This window comes from Pseudorasbora parva, chromosome 9, assembly GCF_024679245.1.
Source record: "Pseudorasbora parva isolate DD20220531a chromosome 9, ASM2467924v1, whole genome shotgun sequence".
In the NCBI taxonomy this organism is placed as follows: Eukaryota; Metazoa; Chordata; class Actinopteri; order Cypriniformes; family Gobionidae; genus Pseudorasbora; species Pseudorasbora parva.
The window spans coordinates 16,292,939-16,311,440 of NC_090180.1; the positions used below are offsets into that span (position 1 = coordinate 16,292,939).

The window sequence follows — 18,502 nt, forward strand, 5'->3', positions numbered from 1 at the left end:
TTTGCCCTTTCTCCATTCAAGTCTTGCACATTAATGATACTAGCAAGAATGTCTTTGTGTGGGTGTGCATGAAAAGAGTGTGTTTCTAAAATGAGTTTTGAGAGCAGTTTCCAGTTCTCCCTCTCCCTGTGCTTCACGCTGTAAGCAGAAGGTACTCGAGCTGTCAAAGAGAACTGTCTCTGCATGACTGGCCACGTCTCACACCCTCATGCCTTAAATGCTGTCTGGCCACACTCAAATGATCAGATTATACATTCCACATCTCTTCTTTCAGGATTGCATCCGTAACCCTTAGAGTTTGCCATTCTTGCCTCATTTTTCCTTGTCTAAGACTACTGGTAGCAAAAAGGCAGTTATGTAGTTGGCGCCAATAAAAAGACTTCTACATCATCTACTTCATTATTTATGTTCTATCCACATATAATATTATAAAAAAAAATAATACTAATACAAAAATTAAGCTATTATATGATTTGTTTAAATGTATGGCACTGGTTTTTAAAATCTGCATCTCATTTATTGATATTCATACATTTTTAATTGTGGTTTGAGGGCTAGATTTACTGAAAGTTTGCACCAGCGCAAATACTCTTTCACTGCATGAAAACCCTGGAATACGGCATTATCCGGGCATGGTAAACTCCTGTGTAATTTGAGGTTTACCGGACGTATGTGGGAAAAAGCGGATCAGAGTAACACGGAACAGTATATTTCAAGATACACCCGGAAACCTCACATATGCGGACATATACAGGCATCCGTGAAATTTCACGGAAATATACAGCTGAAACACTGCTGGGTGCTAGGACTGGTGACTGTTAGGTGTGAAGAAGGCCTTTCATATGTTAATGACACTGAGGTGCTGGCTGTTCTCAGAGGGAGGGGTGGCAGGGGAGGACTTCAGGATTTGGAATTATGACTCTTAATCAAAGTTTTTATAAAAACACTAAAATAAACACCCCGAACATATAGTCACAAAAACAGAGCATTTAAATTAAGGAATTAAATGGAACAAATAAAGGAAAATTAACCAACCATTTTAGAATAACACACATTTATTGTGAAGCTTTACAAAATGCAGTTAATAACAATAACATTTAATAAAAAGGAATGTACATTAATGTGAAATAATGAAAACATGGCTTTAAAAACACAAAAAAAACCAGATATGCTCAAAATAAAATTAAAGGAATAAAAAGAAGGTCGTTGGAAATCGCATGGGGCTAAATCTCAAACATTGTGCAAATGGGAATTATGGCTGATACCTTTTCTTTTGTCTGACTTAACTACACAATGCATGTACTTAGTACACATCTCCCTGCAATACGTTCCACAGGTAGGAACGCTGCTGCACAATCAGTCTGTGCCCCACACCTCCACAGGGTTCCCAAAGAAACATCTGTCTGGATGAGGGTGTAACCACGAAACCATTGCAACAACATGGCATATAGTACGCGTGTTAGTTTTTAACACTGATTATAAGAAATCTCTTAATGACTCCAGCACGCAGCTCTGCATTTGGGTCGAGGACTGGTTCGTCCAAGAATTTGTATTTCTCGCCACGCCTCTCTTTTTAAAAAACCCAGGTCTTTTTTACCAAGGTCCCTAATGACTGAGTTACTTTCTTGTAACAATAGGTTAGTTTGGGGTACAGATATTCCTTGCCGTTGAAGCTTATCTTTTTGGACAGACAGCATATTCAGTGAAGTTGTCGTACTGGTATATTTTCTTAGTTAATATAAAGTCTTGGGAATCATACCAGCAAATTGCATTAATCAATCAACTTTATTTATATAGCGCTTTTACAATGACGATTGTTTCAAATTAGCCTCCCAGTGTCAAACGAGACAGTATTGCAACAAAATTTTAGTTGGCTGTAGGGTCAACAATGTTGGCAGATCAATATTATAGTTTATAGAATTAAATAAGACATAATTAATTCATTTTATTTGTATATTTAGTTGAATAACTTAGATCATAAATTTAGTGTTATAGTTTGTGTGTCCCCAAGTGAGTAAGCCAAAGGCCACAGTGGCAAACCCAGAGGAGACACCAATCAACACTGAGAATATTTCCAATGAGGCATCATTTGTCTGAGGCACAGCAGCAGTGCAGTGATGGCATTGTCTGAAATGTTGAACAATGCTTGCCAGGTTAAAAGCATTATTGCTAATAGCTTTACAAGTAATAAAGCAGAGCTGTCTCTATTGTCATTATCTTCTTCAGGTTTGTCATCTTTAAAATCCAAATGTTCAGTGCTGACCATCTGTAAAGACATGTTGCTCTTCATGGTCACTGTCATCATCTGAAGAAGTTTCACTGAGCTCCAAGGAAAGCCTGAGCAGCTCATTGCGTTCTTCTTCTTCTTCTTCTTCTTCTTCTTCAAAAAAAAGACATTTGTTAGAGTTTTTTTTTTTTTTAGAAAAAATTAATAGAAGTGTAACAATACACATCTGTCTGTGTGCATCAATTTAAATGTAAGGAGCCTTGCCTTCAGATCTGCCGAATCTTGGTTCTCATGTAAATGCTTGGTTTCTTCAAATATGCAGAAATCAACTTGCTCTTGGACTTCAATGTCCCCTGTAACAATTAAAGAACAATACAACGATTTTAGCTACACACAAATTTACATACACAAGCTAAATACAAAGATTTAGTTTAAACAGTGAAACATCACAACACCAATTGATTAATGGCTGGAGCTATGCATTTGTCTAGCATTATCTTAAAGTTAGCAGCTGTTTACTAAAATGCCTTAGAATCACATATCATGCACTTTACAATACAGCATGTGTACAGGTCATGATGGGCCATAGAAATGTTAATGGGCCATTCGTAATAGTTTATCCAAATAACTTTAGTTATTGTTATGAATGGCCCATCATGATTTAAATGTTCAGCAAATACAGCTATGACCAAATTTGTAATAAATAAAAGTTACAATGTATTAACAAGATTTATGCCTATACTGAAAAAAAACACAAACTTACTACATTCTGAAAACAAGCAAATCACTATTGTGTGTCAACTCTAACCAAAGCAGATAATGAACATCAGTGTAATGTTGCACGACATCTGTAAATATATAAAACAAATGCTGATGATCACCATCTTATTTTACTTGTCATTTGGTTTTACATTAAACAAAATGTTCAGTAACTTACCAAAATGAATACCAATATCATCCCAGTCCACAGGTCTCATTTCGTCTGGATGAAGTTCATCACATGCACTCTCTTCCAGCACTGTGTTGTGATTTGTCTCAGCTGTAATCGCTCCATTGTGAAAAAAAAAACTTTTTTTTGTGAAGATAAAAATATGCATGTGAAACATTCTCGTTGCAGTGGTCGCAAAACCGCCGAGCTCTCGTTCTCGTATTATTATCAACAGGTGGTTGTCCTTCCATGTTGATAGATAATTATGTCCAGCATTATATTTTTGCACCAAATTAAAGATACACCTGCGACGCGTCATACCGAGGGCGTGGTTTGAGTGGGGATTAGCAAGCAAACAACACGCCAAAGAGGGGGCGGTTTGAGGTTTGAAATCAACCACTCACAATACAGGTGGGGACGGAGGCGCACCCAATAGTAGTGTATTGTTTCATGCGCGCGAAAGTTGAAACCTCCGCATTGTTTCCGGAAGTACAGAGAACGGATTGTTGTTTTTTTGTGGTGTTTGGTTGAGATTTGGAATCGATCATTTTCGACAGATTTAATATGGAGAGTAAAAGGAACCTTAGTTTTTCTACTCCACTGAACAAAGGAGGACAAGCAGCCTCAAGCTCAAGCCCAGTTACTGTGAAGGCCTTGATGAAGCAGCTGATCTCCGGCCAGAATGCTATATCTCGTCAGCTTACTACTTTAATATCTGCACAGCATGAACGGGCCGATCTTCTCCAAGAGGCTCTCCAGCGTCTTTATTCTCTCGAGCAAAAGTATGAGCAGCACGGACTAACTTACAGGAAGAGCCTTACAACATTGTGAAAAGATTTAAAAGGGCACGTAACGTGAGGTAAGTTCAGTTATTGTTATATAATGTGCCTGTAAACCAAAGTTGGCTTACAATTAACGTTAGCCTAATAACGTTATGTGTTTTGTCTCCAGCGGTTACTTTGATGGCCATCTTATTCAAACTTGAAAATATTGTGGTTCTTGCAGATTGTGAATCCGTTTAAACGCATTTTAATTCCAAACTTTACAGGAATCTGTAAGGTGCCTTTGTGTGAAACCCAATTCAGAGAACAGCCCACACAAATACGATCCACAAACTGGGTAAGACTATTTATTGTATAACAAGTTACTGTAAATGTTAGGTTAACCTACTACTAACGTCATATGGATTTGAAATGCCAAAACTGAATTTCATTAATTATAACTGCAACTTTTCCCCCCAGAATAGTCATCACACAACCTCGCTTTGACCATTTCCCTTTGAAGAATTAAGGACAACTTTTACAGATGTTGACCCTGAATTTGTAAAAGGTAATCTTAAAGATTGTATTATTTTTTTAAAGTAATTTTATATTAATATTTACCATGTGTGCTTTGTTTTGCTTACTTTTATTGGTTCTACAATTATTCATGATTTATTTAGCAGGTTGCAAGACATATTGAGACACCACGGAGGAAGTATTCTGTGGCTCAGCCTGAAAAGGCCCAAAAAAGACACACTATGAAGACCATGGCAAAGAACCGTCAAAGAAAGTGAAGGGTAAGTTAAGAAACTTGCTAAGCATTTATTTTCTCTTTAGGAGATATGATTTTGTCAATATTGTGATTAAACTTATACATTAAACCCAATACTTTGATCAAATCTGAGTGTGACATAACCATACTCATTAGTGAATAATGCAAATTGCATGTAAACTGGAGTGAAGAGTTCTGCTCATGTCATGTGAGCACCTTCCTGCGATTAAGACCTTACTCTTAGAATACATAGTTGCATTATTGTTGCACATGTTAACACAGTCAGTGTTTTAGTGGTTAAATTACTGTCATGTTTTGCAGTTGCTGGAGACCAGGTCCAGGGTTGCACAAGCTAACGCAGAAAGAGACCTGTGAGAGACTGCAACAATAGAGCAAATGTCTGATGAAGATGATGCTGTTGATGGAAGGCCAGTGTGGATGGTGAGGTCTCCACCAAACCGAACCACGGTTATCTGCGCTCTGCCAAGTGCTACGAACCAGACTAGAGGCTGACCCACGCCACACGTCACATCATCAGTGCATCATTATAATGTATTTTTACAATGCTCTTTGGAAATGTTTCCACTTATATATATTGTGTACTTAGAACATATATCATATGCATTTTTTTTCTTTTATTCCTTTACATCGCCGTCCTTTAAATAGAATTTGCTCACTTTTTTTTCCCCCATTCATTTTATAATATATGTTTACAATGCTCTTTGGGAGTTTTTTTTTTTTTCACTTATTTTTATTGTTTACTTAGAACATTTATGTATATTATATAACCTTTTTTTAACATTCTGGTTCTAATTTTATAATGTTACATTTTTAGATACGCTGTATTTATTTCTTTATATCGCCAACTTTTAAATATGTTGTGTTAATTTAATTTTTCATGCCTTTTTTACCCTTTCATTTTAACTTATGTTTATTTTATATAGTTATATTTATATTGTTTATTTGTTCCTTTTAAATGCCTTTATTTTTGTATTTTTTTTTTTGTTCTTTACATTTTCATCCCTTTTAAATACATTTTGTTCACTTGTTTTTGTTTCTCCATTCTATTCTTTTGCTTGTTTAAAATGCTCTTGGTAATGTTTTATGTACCTTAATAAATATTCCATATTTTCCTAAATTGTTTTTTGTGTGTATTTTTCATTTGGGGGGAGAGGGGGGTGGGGTTTATGGTGTATGAGCAGTATCTGCATAGCTGACCTATAACCAATCAAATCACTAAACTATAAGGCCTTGGGTGGGCTAAGTTTTAAAAGTAACCAATAAAATCACTTTACTGGGGTTTAAATGTGCCCTGTCATCCAATAGCAGTTTGGGTTTTGAGAGTGGTTTTAAAAGAACAACCAATCCAGTTTGAGTTGTAAGGCCAATAGGGGATGGGAGGCAAAGCTGATCAGAGGTGTGAAAATGTCTCCTGAAAAAACCTGATGGGATTACTTGCCATGGCAACAAATGGCTGTAGCATGGAAGTATACGGCCACAACATACATCCGATTTGGTATCATTCCGGATGTATACGGATATATACCGATCCATGGAATTTGACCTATCCGGCCAGTATACTCCCGGATTCTTCCGAATTTCAGCAGTGTATACAGGAGTATACGGGTCCGGATACACCTTTTTTCATGCAGTGTTTTGCGATACATAAAAATACTGTCAGGATTAACTAAAGACATGCAGTGAAAAATTGTTGCTCTTAGTAGATTGCGTTGGTCATAATGGAAATGAGCTGGCTTTTATTTGTGTATTGTCAGTAGGGGTGTGTTCACATTTGTAGTTTGGCTCCTTGGGTTCTTTTGGTCATTTCAGTAATGTTTTCATTCAAGTTTCCTGGTTTTGTCATGTGATCCATTGTCATGTGATTCCCATGCCCTCATGTGTTCTTGTGTCATGCAGTCATTGGTTCATTGTTTAATCATTGTTCTTAGGTGTCTCTTGTCTAATCATTAGTCTTTGTGTATTTAATGCTGAGTTCCAGGCAGCCCATAACTGTGTTTCTTATCATAAAAAAATATATATTAAAAAAAATTCAAACCCTTCTTTTTTTCTCTTTCCCCTTCCCTTTTCTGGTTTCTGCTACTCTGGGTAATATCCAAATCTTTGTATTTGGGGCCTTTTTTTTGCATTTCTTTGCCTCTTCATGACAGATTGTACTCCTCAGTTGTAATTCGCTTTGGATAAAAGCGTCTGCTAAATGCATAAATGTAAAATGTAAATGTGAAGATGCACTGGAACGGCCGTTGAACCCATGGCTTCCCACCTGTGAACTCGTACTAGATCGATGTACTTCCAGTTATGAGTTCTGAGGCCTGTTGCATGAAGCTAGCTGAACAAATTGAGTTTCAGAGTAGGTTTAGAGTTGACAAATTCAGATAAATGCAACCACGTTTAGATCAAGTTCAGGGAAAACTATGATCAACCGTTTCTCAAAGCTTGGTATAAATGTTCTCTGTCAACTCGGGTTTAATCCAGAGTTTGCGTTTAACTGCGACGTTCGGACCAATCACACTGCCAGGTCGATGATTGATTGACAGATGTATAAATTAATTGTGATGAAGCTTGTGAACCTGAAAGTGTGACACGTGATGCAAACAGCCAATCACTGTGTACGATTGATTCTCTTTTGAAGACTGAGAGATCGTTTCGAAAATTATTATGAAATTAAATGCGTTTACAAGGCAGGAATAAACGCTGCTGCAGCGAAGGTTTGAGAAGGCAGCTAAAAGAATATCTGACTATATCAATGCATGGTGTGAATAAAATAATTATGCCTAATAATTATAGGTTCACAAAGAGCTCAAATGAATACACGTTGTTTAAAAGAATTATAAATGCATGTATTAAATTTATATTACTATTTGGCTACTTGTCAATCAATATAATATTTATATGAAAATATTATATGAATTCAAAGAGATTATAATTAATATAAATATTAAAAAAATAATTAGCACCATAAGATGCACAATTTTATTTCTAAAGTTTTCATTATAAACTGCTTTAATTTGAAACGAGACATACAGGGGGTGTGGCTTTATTGCATCTTTACTTACAGCTGATTGGTCCAGTTTGGGTTCACTCTCTCGCTCTCTAACCCAGAATAAAACCTGCTCCCGAGCAGGTAAGCCGTGTAGTGTAAGTTACAATGGTGATGAACACAGATAAAAACCAATCCACCTTCTTGAGCCCAAAAAACGTCTCTGGTACATATGTAACCCTCGTTCCCTGAAGGAGGGAATGGCGACGTATGTCGGACTTGACCGACGAATTGGGATCACATCTGGGAGCCCCTATCAGCTTCGAGATATAGAAAACGGGCCAATGAACATTGGCGTGCGTGCTCTGCATATCGCACCCCACCCCGCTGCGTGGGTATAAAGCGGAAGCGATGCCCACGCACGTTGTTTTTCACTGAGGAGCTGTCTTGTGCCGTCTGGCCAACACGAGCAATTTCCCCCGGCACACGCTTTCTCTCTCTCTCTCTCTCTCTCTCTCTCTCTATCTCTCTCTCTCGCTAGATAGCAGGCAGTCAGATGCTTCATCAACGCCGTTTGGCTCCGAAGTGAATGACAACAGTGCGTGGTGATCACTTCCGCTTTATACCCGCGCAGCGGGGTGGGGTGCGATATGCAAAGCACGCACGCCAATGTTCATTGGCCCATTTTCTATATCTCGAAGCTGATAGGGGCTCCCAGAAGTGATCCCCAATTTGTCGTTCAAGTCCGACGTACGTCGAACGTGACTGACTGAAAGGGAACCAGAGTTTGCTCAACCTAATCTCGAACTTACCTGGGTAACAACTGAAACCAGCTTTGTGCAACAGGCCATTGACGTCATATAGCCCACGAAACAACAATGGAAGCCCTTACGGATGGTGTTTATGGAAGTCATACATTAAAATCCAAATTGTTTATTAAAATAAGGTATTGCTCTGTTATTCATCCATGAATGTTATGCATTATCAGCAGCTTTCCTAGCATTTGCTAGTTTTCAGTCCATTGAGTGCAAGAATAAATTAATATCAAATACATTTCGAAATACACAAATAATGTAAAATAAAGGATATAATAGCCTCTCTTGCCTTATGCAATGTTTTTTTTTCCCCTTAAATAAGCAAGCAGTCCACCATACTTTGTTTACATCTAGCTACTGCAATTCCTTGCGCTTAGGAAGTTTGGCGTGAGTTTGCCTGGAACGCTACAAAGTCATGAGTCATGGTTTGAAGTCGTAACTTGCGTGCTGAAAAACCTGCAGGGAACGCAGCATAAGCCCTCATGTTTGCCATGATCCTGGGTGAGTATTGTTACCTGTAACTACTAGTGAGTGTAAGTCAAGTCCTTCGTCTGCTTTGTATTTGTTCACGCTGTAAATAAACTGCACTTGGGTTCATCATTTCAACTTGCCTCCAGTGGATTAACCTGTTACACCTAACTTGATAAATATTCAAAACAATGCTAAGCTAAATATGCTCATTGTATGTGGGTACATATGATGGTATTTTTATCAGTTGAGAACTTACAAAGAGCATAGAAAACATGTGTAAAGGAATGTGTTGCAAGCACAAATGTGGCTCGAATGCCGTTACCGAACTGTAATTTGCAATGTAATTCCTATGATGAGAAAAAAAAACAGGCATGCTTGAGCATTCTGTCCTTTTAGGGACACATCTTGTTACATCACATTCTGTTCGATTCTTCAAAGCAGAGCGAGAACCATCTTTTTAAGGTGTTTTGGTCTGCTTGTTCAGTGCGCTCCAAAGTTCAGATGGCAGCGTTCACAGTTATTAAAATTAACCGCACTAACAGAGCCTTTTTCCAGCGTTTGTTTTAATCAAACCAAACCTGCCAAATGTGAACCTATCACCCATAGGTGTTAATTTTCCCTGTTTTTATCCCCAAGTGTCTTAATATTTGAGTTACTGTATGTATTTTGCTCTCTGATGTTGGTTCAAGTAGAATAAATATAAGAATAAGAACTGACCAGCAGCCATCATGTAGTCCCAGCTGTCCAGTAGGCACATGCTGAACTGCTGGCCCTCTGGGGTGACGCCGATGTCAATGAGAGCGTGATGGGTGTCGTGGTTCTGGCATACTGCTGATGTCCAGGCCACTAGGAACCACACAACCACCAGCAAAATCACAGCAAGCAGACGCAGAACCCTCCAGCTGGTCATGTAAGGGATCCGCTGAGCAGTGCGTGACAGGAACACCTTTAAAACCCTTGGTATGAGAAGGAAGGACAAGACACAAACACAAGAAGAAATTAAAGCAACACTCATGTAGATTTCAGCAAGAGCATAATTATTAGACATATAATATCTACTTTTACAGTAAAAATTATGAAAATTATATATTTTTGTGTAAAATGCAACAAGAGCTTCATTGTTTACTGATCATTTCCTTCTTCTGTTCAGCCACAGAGTATAAATGTTTTACATATATATTTTAATTAAAGTGAAATCCTGTTTACGTACCATGTGTGATTGTTAATTTATTTTATTTATATTCAAATTCAAAAAGACTATGTCTATTTAAGTTTACTTTGAATTGTTGTATAAAACTGTTATCTCTGATCATTCAGTTACTTATAGTGATGTTGGCAGATTTATTTGTACCTGTACAGTTTAAGAATCACTGTTCCATAAACGATGGCAAAGCCGAGCAAACGGACCCATCTCAGGAGAATACACCGGATAACACTTGGATTAAAATAATGTATAATAACCTGATGAGACAAGATAAAAATGGGGAGTTATGAAATTCACAAATCACTGCCTTTATTTTGCATTTATTTCTTTATATATTGTGGCTGTAATTATGGGAAAACATCAGAATTTCACTGATGCTCTTCAGAAAACATAAGGTAGCTGGCTCAATCTGATGAAACTATCAAGACGTCTCAGATATATTTCACATTAATAAGAAGTTATCATCAAGAAATAAGAAGATATGTGCTTGCCATTTATTGTCTTTTTTCCTCTCACATATTTGACTCATATTTTAGTCATCTTAAATGAGGTATCATTCGAAATCTTAAACACAAACATTCATCCTATGAAAACCATTTTAAAATTGGAATTTGCTTTACCATGGAAAAAGTTGTATAAAAATGCACAAATATTTGTCCATATAATAGCACTGAAACATGGTGACAGATCCTTCAAAACTTCAAACACTCTCTTAAACGTAAATGTATACTCAAAACCTATAGCCTATATACACAACCCGTCAAAAGTTTTAGAACAGTTAAGATTTTTTTATGTTTTTAAAGAAGTCTCTTCTGCTCACCAAGGATGCATTTGTTATTAGAAATACAAAAAAGCTGTAATATTGTGAACATAAAGAGTATTTAAATAAAAAAGAACTGTTTTCTATGAATAGATTTTAAAAATGTAATTTATTCCTGTGAAAATGAATTTTGAGCATCATTACACTCCAGTCTTCAGTGTAACATGATCCTTCAGAAATCATTCTAATATGATGATCATCAATGATAAATGCTGTTCTTTTGAACTTGCTATTCATCAAGAATCTTAAAAAAATAAAATTACACAATGGTTTAAAACGTTTATTGAGCATTAAATCATCATATTAGAATGATTTCTGAAGGATCATGTGACACTAAAGACTAGAGTAATGATGCTCATTATTCAGCTTTCTATCACAGGAATAAAAGACATTTTAAAATATATTCAAATAAAAAAGTTATTTTATATTTTAATAATATTTCACAATATTACAGCTTTTTTGTATTTCTAATAACATAAATGCAGCCTTGGTAAGCAGAAGAGACTTCTTTAAAAAAATTGTACACACACACACACACACACACACACACACACACACACACACACACACACACACACACACACACACACACACACACACACACACACACACATATATATACACACACACACACACACACACACACATATATATATATATATATATATATATATATATATATATATATATATATATATATATATATATATATATATATATATATATATATATATATAAAGTGTGTATAAATATACACACACAAAATATATACTACAAGAACAAGCTTTCCAGATTGTCTTCATTTAATCCTTGAATTTATCCTCGGGAGTCTCCAAAGTGTTCCCTGAATTCCTCATTATCCATCAAGCCTGGTGTCCCTTTTGTTCTGTGCCCAACTTATTTAAAGCAGCAGAATTAAATAAATATATGTGTAGACCGATGGAAAGATGCATCTGTTCGTATCTCCCCTGGGAGAGTCAACAGTACAGCTTTCCAAACCACAGTCGTCCTCTTAAATGTGCAAACAGCAAAACGGCCCCTTCAGTCTAATCAAAGAGCTTATAGCCATGAGGAAGACTCAATTAGCAGCACTTCTCTTCTCAGAGAATTAAATGAGTGCCTGCCTTTTATATTCATTAGGATATTGAAAAGCTTAATGCATGTCAGTCATTTACAATTTTTCTTTGATATTCTGAATTGTCCACACAAGAAGCTACTCCAAAACTCCAAACTGGGCAAAAAACACCTTTGTTATCTGTTGTCTTAAGCTCTATTAGCACGGGATGAGTATTATCTGGGGACCTTGTATAATTTAGAAATAATAGAAATAAATGTTTTATAGTAGCCTAATAAAAATAATTTAGTTTAGTTAGGGAACATACGTTACAATTAAAACCTGAACTGAGCACAGACCAGCAGCAGGAATCAGATTTTACTTATCACAAGAGTGAGGAGCAGACAATATGATGGCGGAAGATTTTAAGACTTTTTGTCAGGCTTCTATGCATAGGTTTCTACCAGTACTTCTGAATGGGCTGGGATTTAGTGGGTTTGAAGTGAAAGTATTTTATGAACGACAGAAGGCAATGTATATGCTATAGTAGCCTATATGTTGCCTTCCGTCATTGCCTTCCGTAGTAGCCTACGAGAATCACTCGTTTCATTCAAAGACAGGTAAAAACTCATCTCTTCCATGAGCACTTAATCTTATCATAAAAAATAAAAAAACTTCTTCCTCCTCTATTTCTTTTTTCTTCTTCCCTTTTTCTTTTTTATTGTGCTACTCTGAGTAGTATACAAATCTTGGTATTTAGGGCTTTTTTTGCATTTTTTTTCCTCTTCTTGACGGATCGCTTCCTGTACTCCTGAGTTGTAAGTCACTTTGGATAAAAGCGTCTGCTAAATGCATAAATGTAAATGTACTGTATATGCGGAGAGCATTCACTCAGTATCGTTATCTCATTTTGACCGAAATGGCTTTTAGAAGCATTTGCATCTGAACTCTTAATTTGGTTTCAAAGCTAAATGTAAAAGCGCCCATTTAAGCAAACTTGTCATTGTAGGCTACTGTTCTGTTTTTGTTTTTTTCATTTAGAATAATACTGAACATACCTTTAAAGCAATTTGCCCAAATTGGCTCTAATTCTAAAGTGAAAGTATAAGTTGAAAAAAGCAACACAGCCATTTATAATGGTGTGCTTTATGAATGCAGCCTCCATTCTAAGCAAAATATGGATACAAATGCACAGGAAACAAAAACCTTGCAAAAATTATATACGACCCTCCAAATCCTGGTCATATCACAGAGATGCCGATTCACATGGGGCTAATATTATCACAGGACCTCTATGTTCAGCAAAATATGGTAGGTCATTTGTGGGGAAATTGCTGTTTCTCAAATTACAGACATGTCGACCAGGTAATACTAATCCTGTGTTAATAGGGCTTTATTAGTTCTGTCTGCTTTATACTGGGCTCATTTGAGATGCACATAAATGTTCACTGGTTATCCTCATCAGATGCATGCTAGAAATGATGTCTAACTTGATGAGGCATCATGCTGATGTGTAGCAAAAAACTTACTATTTTTAGCGGCAGGCCGCAGGTGCCATGTTAGTTTACAACATATGGCTCTGAACAACCATGCTTTATGTACATAAGGCTCATTTTCAAAAAAGCACCAATGTTTTAAATGCACTTAGATTACAGCCAAATAAAATAAAATTAAAAAGAGAAAGCTAAAGTTGCCGTACATCCCTGGTATAACATATGGCATCAGTAATTTATGGAATAAAAATTATATATACAGGTACTTCTAAAAAAATTAGCATATTGTGATAAAGTTCATTATTTTCCATAATGTAATGATAAAAATGAAACTTTCATATATTTAAGATTCATTGCACACCAACTGAAATATTTCAGGTCTTTTATTGTTTTCGGGCTGGGGATCAAATAGTTTTTGATCCCCAGCGGAAGTTACAAGCGGAAAAACTTTGCTAAGTGTGCGCGCACGCGTGCTCGGGAGAGGGAGTGAGAGAAGGGAAATAGCCCGCTCACACTCGATGTCCTAGAGCTAAACATCCGAACCCCAGGCCACGGTAGAGGGAGGCCTAGCTGCTCAGGTACGCGACGGGGGAATAAAACGGTTTTAAAAAACCTACATAGCGATATTTGCATTTCGAAGTGCCCTGAGCCGCCTCGCGCGTGAGCAGGCCCATATATATATATATATATATATATATATATATATATATATATATATATATATATATATATATATATATATATATATATATATATATATATATATATATATATATATATATATATATATATATAATGTATCACTTACCATGCGGGTCACCGCTCGAATAGCGAGTGCACGGCGGGGCAATGACGAAACGAAATTATATATTTTTTTTTATTATATCATCAAAGTTCCGCCATCCGTGGCCGTTGAAGTAGTGAAGGAGAAAGATGCTTAAATCTAGTTTTTAAGGGTCAGATAAATCGCACAAAAGGGAGCGAAGCTACCGCTTCGTGAAGGCAGAGAAATCTGGGGAGAAGATGGCTCGCGCGCCAGTATAGTTCAAAGGTGATGAGCTAGAGGGGCAGCGCTGCGCCATCAGCCAATGAATTGCCGTCATTCTATAAGGGCTTCAGACAATCGGCATGCCCATGGGCGTACCCCATATACGTCATTGCGCAGCGCCGAAGTGAACCTATGAAAGAAAACGTCTTATGTCTAATGTTTGATTATACTTACCTTTTACATTTTCATTGAATCATTTAGCAGAGGCTTTTATCCAAAGCTACTTATAAAAGAGGAGAGAAATAGAAGCAATCAGACCAACAAGGGGCAACAGTTGTTCTAACAATTAATTTTTTTAAAGAAAACAAATAGAAAAGGTAAGTGCTAATCTTAATTGGTCAGGTGCAGCTGGAAAAGACTAAGTGTCTTAGACTTTTTTAAAAAAAGGCTAAAGAGTCGGTAGCTCAAATTGAGATAGGCAGGTCGTTCCACCCTGTGGGGACAGTCCAGAAAAAAATGAGAGAACTTTTGTGCCTAATGTGTTTATATCCAGCTATCCCCTTCATCTTGTCCTGGCAGCATTGGAACAGCTGCGTGGGGCTGTCATCTTCTCCAAGCTTGATTTACATAGTGCCTACAACCTCATTCGCATCCGCAAAGGAGACGAGTGGAAGACAGCCTTTATCACTCCCTCAGGTCACTACGAGTACCGGGTGATGCCGGTACTCGTAGTGGCTGTCCAACTCACCCTCGATCTTCCAGAATTACATGAATGAGGTATTTTGAGAATTATTGATGATATCCTCATCTACTCGGGTAACCTAAGGGAGCATGAGGGGCATGTCCACCAAGTTCTCCAAAAGCTCAGAGACCATCAGCTCTACCTCAGGTTGGAGTGAAGTGTGGGTTCCATAGCTCTACTGTCCAGTTTCTTGGGTACATCATTGACAACCACGGAGTCTAGATGGACCAGAGGAAGGTGGACACCATCACTCACTGGCCGTTGCCCAGCACCATCAAGGAGCTGCAACGCTTTTTTGGATTCGCCAACTTCCACCGACATTTCATCAAGAACTACAGTGTGCTCAGCTCCTCACTCACCTCCTTGCTCAAGAACCGGCCCAAGTCTCTGTCCTGGAATCCATCTGCTGAAGAAGCTTTCCATCAGCTGAAGCTCTCCTTCCAGTTCGCTCTGATCCTAGTCCACCCTGACCCTTATCGTCCGTTTTGTTGTGGAGGTGGATGCCTCCTCTACCGGGGTTGGAGCGGTATTGTCTCAGCAGCAGGGGAAACCCTCACGGCTCCATCCATGCGCCTTCTTCTCCAAGAAGCTATCCCTAGCGGAGCAGAATTACGACATCGGAAACTGGGAGCTCCTTGCAATCAAACTCGGTTTGGAAGAGTGGAGACATTGGCTGGAGGGAGCGGAGCATCCTTTTGAGGTAATCACTGATCATCATAATCTAGAGTATCTAGAGTACACCAAACGTCTGAATCATCATCAAGCCCGATGGGCCCTCTTCTTCACTCGATTCAACTTCAAGGTGACATATCGTCCAGGGGACCAGAATAACCGGGCGGATGCCCTATCATGCCTGTACCAAGCGGACCCTGAACCAGAACACCTTGAACCTATCCTCCCTCCAGCCATGGTCATCAGCCTGATCCATTGGGCTCTCCACCAACAGATCCAACAGGAGAATGCCCAACAACATGCTTCGCCGGGAGGTCCAGAGAGGCGTCTGTACATCCCGCCTCATCATCGCCTGCCTCTCTTGGACTTAGCACATTCATCACTGGGCTCTGGACTCCTAACCCTAACCCTAACCCAGGCAGGAAGAAGGACCCTCTCGCTCCACCGTCAGTGATACTGGTGGCCTGCCATGCCTCGGGACATCTCCCGATATGTAAAGGGATGTCCAGTCTGTGCCATTGCCGATACTCCTAGGAGACTGACCAAAGGTAAATTGGTGGACACCATCACTCACTGGCCGTTGCCCAACACCATCAAGGATCTGCAACGTTTTTTTGGATTCGCCAACTTCCACCGACGTTTCATCAAGAACTACAGTTTGCTCAGCTCCTCACTCAACTCCTTGCTCAAGAACCGGCCCAAGTCTGTCCTGGAATCCATCTGCCAAAGAAGCTTTCCATCAGCTTAAGCTCTCCTTCCAGTCCACTCTGATCCTAGTCCACCCTGACCCTCATCGTCCGTTTCGTTGTGGAGGTGGATGCCTCCTCTACCGGGGTCAGAGCGGTATTGGTGTACTGGTGGCCTGCCATGCCTCGGGACATCTCCCGATATGTAAAGGGATGTCCAGTCTGTGCCATTGCCGGTACTCCTAGGAGACTGCCGGAAGGTAAATTGGTGCCGCTACCGATCCCCGAGCATCCCTGGACTCACCTGGGTATCGACTTCATGATGGACCTTCCTCCCACTCAAGGGTTCACCAGTGTTGTAGTCGACGTGGACCGTTTCTCTAAATTTTGTAAATGAATCCCCTTCAAAGGCCTACCGACCGTGTTGGAAACTGCGGAGGCACTCTTCTCCCAAGTCTTCCAGCACTTCGGGCTCCCGGAAGACATTGTATCCAATCGAGGATTACCATCCTCAAACCAATGGCCAGACTGAACGGAAGATCCAGGAGATCGGGAGATCCCTGAGAGTTTACTGCCACCAGAACTCACTCCGGCAGTCCACCACAGGGCTCACCCCGTTCCAATGTTTCCTTGGATTTCAAGCACCACTCTTCCCCTGGTCGGGTGAGCCCTCGGAGGTCCCAGCGGTGGATTACTGGTTCCACCAGAGTGAGAGGTTTTGGGACTCAGCTAACGTGCAACTCCAGCAGGCAGTCCGGAGGCACAAAAAGCAAGCTGATGTCAAACAAGGACCCATGCCGCAGTACCAGCCGGGCCAAAAGGTTTGGCTCTCCACGCCGGACATCCGCCTCCATGCCATAAGCTGAGTCCCCGTTATATTGGATTGTTTACCATCGACAGGCAGCTGAACGATGTCACCTACCGTCTTCACCTTCCCTCACATTACCGTATTGCACCTTCATTTCATATCTCCGTCCTGAAGCCCTTCACAGACGCTCTGTCTTCCCCCACAGAACCTGGTGATGGTGCCGTACCTCCTCCTCCCACCATTCATGAGGACACCAATATCTATCAGGTGAGAGCTATCCTTGAGCCGCGGCGACGGGGGTCTCGGCTGGAGTACCTGGTAGACTGGGAGGACTATGATCTTGAGGAGCGGTGCTGGATCTCCAGAAACGATATACTGGACCCCAACATTCTGACACAGTTCCATCACGACCACCCTGAACGACCCACTCCTCAGGTCCATGGCAGACCCTGTCGCCGCTCATCATCCCAGCTGTCAGGAGCCACCTGTGGAGGAGGGGGTACTGTCACAACCTCACAGCCAACACCTTCGAACACAGCCACGCCCACTCGTTCACAATCACCAGAATACTGATCACCTGTGCACCATCACCAGTGGCTCACATAAAGCACTCCTCATCCCCACAGTCTTTGTCTGGTCTTGCAACGATCAACACACCTGTTACCTACAACTACCAGTACCTACCTGCCCGTCTTCATCATTGTCATCCTTGTCTTCATTCTCGTCATCCCCATCGTCAGCCTCTGGATCACCGTCTTCGTCATCTGTCTTCACCCAGGAAAGTCTGTTGCTATTGTCTACTCACTCTACGTGTCAGGATTCACCTTTAAGTTCATCCTGTGTCCATTACCTCTGTTTAATAAATATCACTGAACACTAACCATCTGTGTCCTTGTCTGTGTCTGACAACATGGTCCTTTATGCGTGTTGTGTGCAAGTCAAGTCACGCTATGAATGCTCAGCAAGGCGCTAGAAATGAAAGGCTTCAAACTGTTTCAGCTGCTAGCTCCTGTTTTAACAAAACAAATCCTGGTAGTCAAATACTGTTGTTAAATAAAAATGC

General features: G+C 39.5%; 1 protein-coding gene across 1 annotated transcript in view; it reads right to left on the bottom strand.

Annotated features, from left to right (window-relative positions):
• Positions 1–18,502, bottom strand: part of gpr158b (G protein-coupled receptor 158b) — a 92,689-nt gene that overhangs the window by 28,202 nt on the left and 45,985 nt on the right. The window contains exons 6-7 of the mRNA XM_067454129.1: positions 10,324–10,433; positions 9,690–9,928 (exon numbers count right to left, since the gene is read on the bottom strand). Coding sequence (XP_067310230.1) covers positions 9,690–9,928; positions 10,324–10,433 — 349 coding nt within the window. The remainder of the gene's footprint in view (positions 1–9,689; positions 9,929–10,323; positions 10,434–18,502) is intronic.